This window comes from Micropterus dolomieu, linkage group LG03, assembly GCF_021292245.1.
Source record: "Micropterus dolomieu isolate WLL.071019.BEF.003 ecotype Adirondacks linkage group LG03, ASM2129224v1, whole genome shotgun sequence".
Lineage (NCBI taxonomy): Eukaryota > Metazoa > Chordata > Actinopteri > Centrarchiformes > Centrarchidae > Micropterus > Micropterus dolomieu.
Genome location: NC_060152.1, coordinates 8,511,787 through 8,521,464, shown reverse-complemented (window position 1 = coordinate 8,521,464; position 9,678 = coordinate 8,511,787). Strand labels below are relative to the sequence as shown.

The 9,678-nt window shown below is 38.1% G+C and overlaps 2 protein-coding genes across 5 annotated transcripts; one reads left to right on the top strand and one right to left on the bottom strand.

Annotated features, from left to right (window-relative positions):
• The first annotated feature begins 138 nt into the window (after positions 1 to 138).
• Positions 139 to 4,226, top strand: LOC123968234 (potassium voltage-gated channel subfamily E member 1-like). Of its 3 annotated transcripts, none has more exons than XM_046044844.1 (3): positions 139 to 389; positions 680 to 733; positions 3,384 to 4,226. In XM_046044844.1, exon 3 carries the CDS (start codon positions 3,409 to 3,411, stop codon positions 3,826 to 3,828), a length of 420 nt encoding a protein of 139 aa, XP_045900800.1. In that variant the 5' UTR covers positions 139 to 389; positions 680 to 733; positions 3,384 to 3,408; the 3' UTR covers positions 3,829 to 4,226. The 3 variants fall into 3 exon arrangements, with proteins under 3 accessions (XP_045900800.1, XP_045900799.1, XP_045900797.1); XM_046044843.1 differs by having other exon boundaries at positions 140 to 389; positions 3,369 to 4,226; XM_046044841.1 differs by having other exon boundaries at positions 141 to 389; positions 879 to 4,226.
• LOC123968233 (dnaJ homolog subfamily C member 28-like) lies at positions 3,905 to 7,048 on the bottom strand. Of its 2 annotated transcripts, none has more exons than XM_046044839.1 (2): positions 6,896 to 7,048; positions 3,905 to 5,430 (listed from the first exon to the last, which is right to left on the bottom strand). In XM_046044839.1, the coding sequence occupies exon 2, from the start codon at positions 5,415 to 5,417 to the stop codon at positions 4,257 to 4,259; it is 1,161 nt and encodes a 386-aa protein (XP_045900795.1). In that variant the 5' UTR covers positions 5,418 to 5,430; positions 6,896 to 7,048; the 3' UTR covers positions 3,905 to 4,256. The 2 variants fall into 2 exon arrangements, with proteins under 2 accessions (XP_045900795.1, XP_045900796.1); XM_046044840.1 differs by lacking the exon at positions 6,896 to 7,048 and adding an exon at positions 5,727 to 6,866.
• Positions 7,049 to 9,678: the final 2,630 nt, after the last annotated feature.

The window sequence follows — 9,678 nt, the reverse complement described above, 5'->3', positions numbered from 1 at the left end:
TTTTTTTTTTTACTGTAATCCATATTTTTCCTCTGATCTATGTATTATTAGCAAGAGTATTTTCCTGTTTGTCAACTTGAACGATGTTCAGGCTTGTCTTATCCAATGAGATGATTTCTGACTTTAAAGCAGCTTTACTTTATGTTTGTGAGGGTCTGCAGAAAAACACAGTGTCTCCTGGTGGACATGTTTCCTCTAAAATGCAGCATTGTTGGTTCCTCTTTCCCAGCCAATCCGGAGCTGACAGCGGTGATCTCAGAGATAATGATGTACGTGCTGATCGTGGTTCTGCAGCTGTGGCTCATTATAGTTATGGTCTACTGTTATAAGAAGATTTCGGAGGAGCACGAAGCTCGGGAGGCCCGTAAAGCTCTCAAGGCTCAGGCACAGTGAGTTGATGTTTTACTGAAGTGATTAATTTTGGATTTATACTGGCCGTTCCATACATTTTAATACAATATACTTTGTGACCAAATTATGAGATGTTAATTCCGAAGTTGTCTTCACCACAATTGGCTTGATTTAGCAAGGAAAACAAGTAATCTTTAACTTTTGTGTCGTTATATTTATTTAACTTTAAATAAATATAATGTCACAAAAGTTTTTGTGAATTTGTTATGATTATCTCCCTGATGTTTCTCACATCTAAATAATTCACCTTTTCTTTTTATACTTCCAGACTAATAGAATCAAAAGACAACTGTGACGGGGTGCAGCTAGAGTAACACTACTGGTGAGTTAGGTTTAGCTTTCAAGACACTATTATATAGATTTACTGGCTTGCACAATATCTGATTTAGGACACATATGAAACCTGTCTTTCTCTTTACCTTGCATTTTTTCAAATAGTATTTTTATTTGTCATTTTTATCCACTAGGTGAAAAAAGATCATCTCTGCAAGAGTCAAGCTTCATTACTGTATTTTTCTAACAAAGACACAATTACTGTATGAGAAGTTGATTTTTAAACGCCTTGGTCTGCGAAGTCATATATGCAACTTGTATGGTTAAGTACAAATAGAAGCTGATAGGCAGATTTCCTTTAGATTTCAGTGAAATGCAATGTCAAAGGTGTGCTATGAGACTATTGGATGGATCTGTGAAAAAAATGCCTTTAAAGGTTTTTTTTAAAAACAAATGGCCTTCAGTGTAGGGAATCCAATGAATGGTTATTCTTATTGTTGAATAATGTCAAAAATGACTATGTCAATTTACCAGAGCATAAAGTAATGTGTCCAAACAACTTAAAGTAAAAAGTTTATCCGTTATCCAATTGGCCAGTCATGAATTTTCTATTCTTTCAAATGACTGACTTATTAAGTAAATATTACTGAGGCGTGTACCATGTAAATATGCAAGGCTTAATACAACCCAGGACATTTGTAGCAACTAATGTCCTCTTTTACTTCTATTTTTACCACATGCCAGAGAAATCTGTCTTTGTAATAATTTTGCCATCAGTTGAAAATAACAAAGTAACAAATTAGATCTCTATGTGCTGAACTTTGACCGTCATGTCTTTAACACACCAAATGATAGTTCTTCAGTTTCATTAACATGACCTTCTAGGTATCTGAGAAAACTTATCATGACATTGACATCACTCCCAAAGCTTAAGCGTTTGTTAAGCAGCATGTCTTTAACAACACTGTTCTAGTAAATCTAAATTTATATGTTTGTGCTAGTCCACATCTGTCCAAATTAGTAAATTAACTTGCATAAACTAAATATTTTTGTATATAATTTTTATGTCCACTGCACTTGCTGCATTTACTTTGTTGGCAATGACTTAAAAACAGAAACTAATGATCTTATCAGTATTAACTTGGACAATGATCCACTGTTCATCTGAGACACAACATTTCTTGTGTAAATACTGTGTAATGTGTTTTATAAAATATGTTCATTTAGAGAAATTAATAATGTTTTGGAGAAAATACATTGATCTCTTGACAGAATTTTGCCCTTTGCTGTTTCTGCCAGTCCCACTAGAGAATATGAGTAAAAACATCTCTCCCTTAAACATCACTTATTTGTACGTTTCAGGCAACATGCACACACAGAGACACACACATACAAAAACACACACAACTACAACAGAGAGTTAAAGGACATTTGGAGGTGATTGTGTTGTAACTCAATCTAGTCTGAGCTTTGCAGCAGACTGTCCAGACTACCTCCGGTTTGAAAGCAGCTTTGTTCTCCCGCTGCAGCCCGGCACCGTCCTGAAAATGACCACACGCTACTCCTCCTCCAGCAAAATGTGAACATTAGAGGTTTTTTTTATTTATTTATTTATTTTTAAATACACAATTCACAAACTGGGCTTCAACACCAGTCTTGAGCTACAAAAGATGATGGTCCGCTCAGCAGGTACAAAACTGTATCTACAAGCAATTTTGAATATTTGTTAATTATTAATGTGTTAATAATGTGTAGACTTTGCCACACGCAGTCATAACATAAATATGTTAAAGCCAATTCAACATATTTTTCTTAGGATTTTCATGACACTGCTTGAATGAGGTCTGATCTAAAGACAATATGCTAACTCTGAACATTCTCATCCACAGTAAACTGTTCATTTTAGCTGATTGCACCAGTATAGGACAGCCATTTAATTCATGCAACACCACAACGTAACTACACTGAGCTTTTGACCTTGCCCTGTGACCTCTTCATTTCATTAAATGTGTTGACATGTTGGACATGCTGCATATCTCTTCCACATAAAAGCATGAGCATGAAGGAGGGCACATTATGACTAAGAAAAGTGGGAGGTGTACGTTTATATTCGATGTTTAGCTATGGGACTAGCTGCTTCTAATCCTGCTGGAGACACATGACTTGAAATTATCGATGTCTGCTGATGCCCAATGACAGCAGGAACTGATTCCAGATCCTTCAAAGGTAGGCTTTTCTTTCTACTAAAAACAAGCTTGAATAATGATGTAGGTATAATATGTGGGAATCAATTTCACATTCACTCTCATAACACCAAAACAAACTCTGAAAGGTCAACCAAAAAAGGTGTATTCAGCATTCAAGCTGAAGTTTGTTGGGTAGTAGTCAGAACACATTTCAGAGGTATCATTTAAATATATGACAAGTGTCCCTAAATACACATTAAATTGATATCTCCTTATTTCCTGGATAAATTAGTTTAATTATTAATTAATTAAACTTTAATTATTTAAAATCACAGTTAGATATAGGTCTCATTCCCCTCCATCTTTTTTTGTTGTTGTTTGTCTAAATATAAAACCTATATTAAGATATAATATTAATAAAATACAAACTGTGTTAATAATACAAAAACAAAATTAATTCTAGGCTGACCTTTCCTGAGACAAGACTTTTTCTTACAGTCTCTTCCTCCTCAGTTGCGGTTAGCTGAGTGTCCAGCAGATGTCAGTCATGCCACACATCAACACCACCGAGCTGCAGTCGCTCCTGCTCTCCTTCCTGCAGCACTGCCTCAACAGCACAAGTGTACTGTCTTCACCAATACCTCAGAACTACACTACCCAGCAAGCTGTGCACCACGTGGATGGAGCCCGGGCCCACGCTCAGACTGAGGGCATGATGTACATCCTCCTGGTGGTCGGTATGTTCAGCTTCTTCACCTTCGGCATCATGCTCAGCTATATTCGCTCCAAGAAGCTGGAGAGCTCTCATGATCCGTACCACCAGTACATCGCCCACGACTGGACCAAGGTGAGGATTCCGTCCAGGGTCATCGCTCAGGCTGTGCACAGGGAAGCTGCAGGTACCGGAGCCAGGAGCAAGGAGCCCATCGTCATCTGCAACCCTGCAACACTGGAGTAGCTGCCAGACTAGAATGAGACATTCAGCTACTTAAACAAGATTCAAACACTCTCAACAAAGAAATACAAACACAATATTTATAATTACCATAACTTTTAATGTCACATAGCAACCAACAGTTAGTGTTAGGTAGGTTTGTATGTTCAGATCAGTAATTTCACAGAAACAACTTCACATCATATCATAAAAATGGTTCATGTTGTAATCTTTGTTATCAACACATGCAGTTCTTCACACTTTACAGTCACAGCAACTACAATTGCTCAATACGGTTGTAACACAGAGTAAAATTGGTGGCAATATTGTGTCTGACATACACAGAAATAAGCAGGTGAACAAGTGTGAAATAGCCCCATGGACTGTAATTATTGGTTGACAAATAAACCACTGATCTCAAATCACTGTCCTGTTCACTTAGAGTCAGAGTGTTAGTGTGTTAATCTGAGCAAAGCCTTCATCCAAGACATCAGGTCTTGTTTGGTATTTTTAGGTGTGGTTACTGCAATGGCTTGTTTCTTCTCCTCCTTCCTCCTCTCTCTCTCATTGTCTCTCTCTCTCTGCTGGTCCAGTCGGTGCTGGCAGGCTCCTTTCACAGCACGGTCAATCTCTCGTGACAAACTAAAGTGAACCATTTGCATGTTGAGCATCGGTACTATGAGGTTGTAATTGTCCACCATCTTGTTAAGTTTCACTAACTCCTCCTCTACAGATGCACACAGCTGCTCCCATTGCCTGTGCTCTTTGGAGGTCATGGGGTCACCGAGCCTGACCCTACCATCCAATAACCTATTTCGAATCTGAGCAGTGGTCTCTCGGATGTCGCGTTGTGTGACAACCCAGGGTGGCTGGTAGCCATTATCTATGAGAATGCGGTTGAGGTTGTGGGTCATTGGATCAGCATAAGGATTGTGCTCAAACTTGTTGAGGGGCTTTCCAGCTCCACTCAGGTTCCTGAAGTCTCCTCGGGCCATGGACTCTTGGATCAGGTCTTCCACAAGCCGTTCCACAGCCTGGGTGATCTGGACCTTTCGGCTGCGCTGACGCATGTCCCTTTCCACCAGCGCCCCCTCGGCAGCAGCTGCCCTCTCATGCTCCCTCTGTCGGTAATTCAAAACCTGCTCAGATGCCCGGTCAATACGAATCTGCCTGTACTGACGTTCACGCTGGCTGGGTGTGCCTGAACCCACACCCTCGTAGCTGAGGTAGTGTCTGTGTGGAAGTGCTGTACCTCTGGACTCCTCCTCTTCTGCTTCCTTTCCTCCATCAGGTTGCTTGGTCTTGCTCTGATGCGCCAGCACAGCACGGTAGGCCTCCTCCACCCGAGCAAACAGCACTGCGTCTGCAGTCGGAGCCCCAGAGTCCGGGTGGTAAAGCTTGGCTAGGCGCAAGTAGGCCTCTTTCACCTGCCCAGGACTGCTATGTCCCTGGTCAGGCAGTTGCAGAAGCCTGTAGCTCTCCTGCAGGCTGCGGCTGATCTGGGGCCCAGTGCTGAGAGCTCTGAGCAACACGGACTGTCGAGACAAGACAAGCAGAAAACGGCCATGGTAGATGTCACTGCGGGAAACCAGGAGGTGGAAAGTGCAACTCATTTCTGGCACACTCCTGTGGATTTAAAAAGCAAAAGTTATTAAAAATGCAATTAGTCATATAAAGTATCTTTAAAGAAAGAAAGCTCATTCTGTCAGGTAAGAGAGAGCTTACAGAAACAACAAAGTCAATATTTGGGTCATGAAGCAATGACATCAGAGTACTACAACAAATAATTTAAAGATAGAAATTAGATTTATAGGAAGAAGTCAAGTTCTGAATGTCTATTGTTCAGGGAGTTTAAATTTATAAAATTAAATAAATTTTTTGCACATTTATAATGCTGGTAGTACATTTTGATAAATATTCACCTTGTCTCCCATAATCCTGCTTTGTTGACAGAGGCTTTATTTCCTCATTGTGGTAACTCATTCAATTTTTCACAAACTAGGCTTGTAAGCTACATTTAATGAATACAGTACATGGAAATGACCATAAAGCATCGGTATTTCACCAAATAAGGTTCATGTTTTTTAAATTATATGGGCTTGGCACTGACAAATGATTCACAAGAAAAGAAATGTAAGTAATTCTACATAGTGATGTTAATTTGGAATAAAAGAGATCCCAAAGTTGAGCAAATTCTGATCAACGGCAATGACAGAAATACAAATATACACAATTCACATTTGGGGGAGTTTGGAGGTGTAGTGCTGCCTTAAAAGCAGTGTCAAGACATATCACAAAAAGCACAATAAATTAATTGTATTTAAACATGGTTCACAGCTGAAGTCTCTGAGACCCCAACCTGGAGTATTAAGACAAAACTATATAAGTATTACGCAGATAAAACAATGTTATGTATGTTTAAAGCTGTTAAAGAGAGTAGAGGGTCTCCAAGTCCAAACGTCTCTGCCAAGACTCAAAACAAAGCTTCATGGATAACAGCCGTCAGAAAGACTTTACTTTAAACACGGTAAGGTTAATACTTTTAGTAACGTTAGTTATGGCAGAATGCGCAACCACATTTATACACACAATTCACTGGTAGCTAACTGAAGAAAGTTGCTAAAATTGTCAAAAATTTGCAATGACTTTTTCAAAAAATACAAGATTACACAGTCGGGTTGCAGTATCATGAGCAGCAAGAGACCTCCACAACAGTGCTAAAGCTATGCTAACTAACGCAGATAATATCTGTTTTCAGGTGTATTTTCCCTTTAACAGCCAGGCGAGACTCCACGTTGGTCTTCAGGACCAGGACCTCTATATAAAGTCTCTGCCAGGACCCACAAATCTACATAAATAACTGTTTAAACAAACAAACAAACAGAAATGTGAAGGCTCCCTACTAGCTAGGTGACATTAATGCTGCGACTCAAGAGGTTAGCAAAAATAATCTAATTTTACAGAACATGACATTTAACGCAGATGAACACTGAAAACTGAATGAATAACGTTACTACACCACATGGCTCATTAATGAATAACATCAGACTTAAAGTTACACGATCTACAACTTTGAACCCTCCAGAATCACCTGTCTGTTTGTCTTCCTCTTCTTCTTCTTTCAGGTTCAACAGCAGCTTACATCATTGCTGTTGTATTACTGCCATCTTCTGGGGTTAGTTAACTTCTACATTATCTGGATTGTCAGATTTTCAGATCAATCCTGTCCTTTTTAAGAAAGCTGACCACAAACTTCCTGCTCTGTCTGCTTCCATCACACTCCAGTATGTCATTTAAACCTGCTCCTGTTATCCCTAATGTTTTCTCTCTCTATATATATATATATATATATATATATATATATATATATATATATATATATAAAAGGTGTATATAGTGTACACATAACTCTTATTCTTATTTTTCTGTTTCTATTCTATTTTTATTTAATGTTTAATTTTCTTGTCTGTTGCGTTGTGCTGTATCAGGAGCTGCTGTAGGAAGTGAATTTCCCCAGTGTAGGATCAATAAAATCTATCTTATTGTTGGGTCAGATGTACAACCAGGCTGGGCCAGTTAAGCCTGGTCCCCACCTTCACCACCTTTATAAACTTTGTCAAAAAATACTCCATTAACTTTCTATTATACTCAATAAGTTTGCAATCAAAAACTTCTCTGGAGACGGTCAAGAGTTGGTGAAAAAGAGTTTATTCCAAAACAGGACAGTCATATATCAGTTATATACTCCCCTCTGGTCTGGTTTGCCCCCTCCTTTCCTCACGATGAACTTCTTTTCCTCTGCAGTTCTGCTGTTTACATGTGTTATTTTACCAATTAACAATGTGCTCCAGCTGTCATTTATTACTGTATTGTTGACTTTCTATATCTTTATACTACTGGATAAGAAGTTCACCATTTAGATTTCAACTTCAGTCTCACCATATTTTTTAAAAGTTACGCATGCTTAATTTGACACACAATAACATTTTTTAAACAATTAATATAAGAATAACATAAGTAAAGTTGCAGCTTTTTGTGTCATCCACTATCTGACGTGAAAAGTTAAGTAAAAATTCCTTCAGCAAGTTCACTCAAAGTTCACATAGGCTGTAATAATCAGAGGTTGGAAGTTGACAATCAACCCCTTCATTGGTAATTAAACATGTAGTCTTAATATCAGCAGACTAATACATCATCAGTTCCTCATGTAATCATAACAACAGTAGATAACAGCAGACTGTTAACACCTGCAGCCTCTCCTACAGTCATAAATCTATAGTAGAACAGTTGAACAAGGCGCGCATAGTCTCAGTGTCTGCAGTCAATGCTCCCACTCAAGGATTTTAACCACAGTGAGCTTGTTACTGCATTCAAGATTACAGTACAGCACTTCTAAGTAAAAACAAGACACATCTAGGTGAAAAGAAAATGATTAAGAATGATTAATGATTAATACTAATTTAAAATGATGAATTAAGAATGATTACTTATTGATACTGATTAAAGATAATAAAAATGATTAAGAATGATTATTAATACTGATTAAAGATAATAAAAATGATTAAGAATGATTATTAATACTGATTAAAGATAATAAAAATGATTAAGAATGATTATTAATACTGATTAAAGATAATAAAAATGATTAAGAATGATTATTAATACTGATTAAAGATAATCACTGATGACTGACTTGACTTATGTCTGTTTTGCTGGTGTCTTTTGTGCTGTGTGCTAGAGACAGGACATTCTTACTGTGATGGACTATATTTATGTATGTTTTTTAACACAATTTTCACTGATTCTGCTTCTACATTTTCCTTTGCTGGTGTTTTTGATGATGCCTTGCTGTGCTCATTCTGATCCCAGATCACACGTGCCTGCTTACACACACATGTGCTACTGCCTCTGGGCAGTTGGACACAGAGAGGACCACACACACTCAGAGCTATAGAGTCTTAACACTGTGATCTTAACTTTCACTATAAAATAACACTTTAAATGATGACAATGTAAACCACCTTCGCTCTAGTAATTAATGATAACTATTTAGGCTATAATGCTCTAAAATAATTCTCAACATTATCTTATTCCCTCCATCGTGTGCTTTCTGTCTGAGGTATATTTCTTACAACTAACAATTACATGTTTTACTGTACTGTTTTACGTACAATTACAGTTGGATGCTTCCATAATAAAATGTTACTGTGTCCTATTATTGGTCATTACTTCCTCTTTTCTATTTCCTTCCCTGTTTCTCTCATTGCGTATAGCCTAGGCTAGTTGCCTTCCTCTTATCTCCTGATCCCGTGCTACTGCCATACTGATTTTATTCCATCCAACAACCTTTCCCTCTGTTTTTGAAAGTTTAATTATGATCTCTATGGTTCCTTGTAGCTTGTTTGGCTAGTTTGTCCACTTTCTCATAACCCATAATGACCTTGTGTGCAGAACCCAAATGACAGTGTTTTACTGAGCATATTTGCACTATTTCAAATAGTAGGTCTCTGTGGTTACTGGATGTAAGTAACTAACAGACGGGAACTTTTACCGTCTCTGGGAGGTACTACTACTTTAAGAAATACTAATACTAAGAACTGCACTTATACAGGTCACCGGGACATAAAAACTACATGAATAGAATCAGCATTAAAATCTGATAATAGTCGCCGAAAAAGTTTGACAACTTTGCCCCAAAATAAGGTTTAAAAAGCGTTTTTCCCGACCGGTTATACTTCTCCTACGCATGCGTAGTGCAGATAATACGGACCCTTACGTCAGTGGAACCACATGATTGGCTGAAATATGATTCCTGCTTTGGCTGTTAAAAGCAGATGATTGGCTTTCTTGCAGGAGGGGCGGGATAACTGCCAT

Coding starts and splice junctions, on each gene's coding strand:
- LOC123968234 (XM_046044844.1), top strand. CDS start 3,409: ATGTCAGTCATGCCACACATCAACACCACCGAGCTGCAGTCGCTCCTG.
- LOC123968233 (XM_046044839.1), bottom strand. CDS start 5,417: ATGAGTTGCACTTTCCACCTCCTGGTTTCCCGCAGTGACATCTACCAT.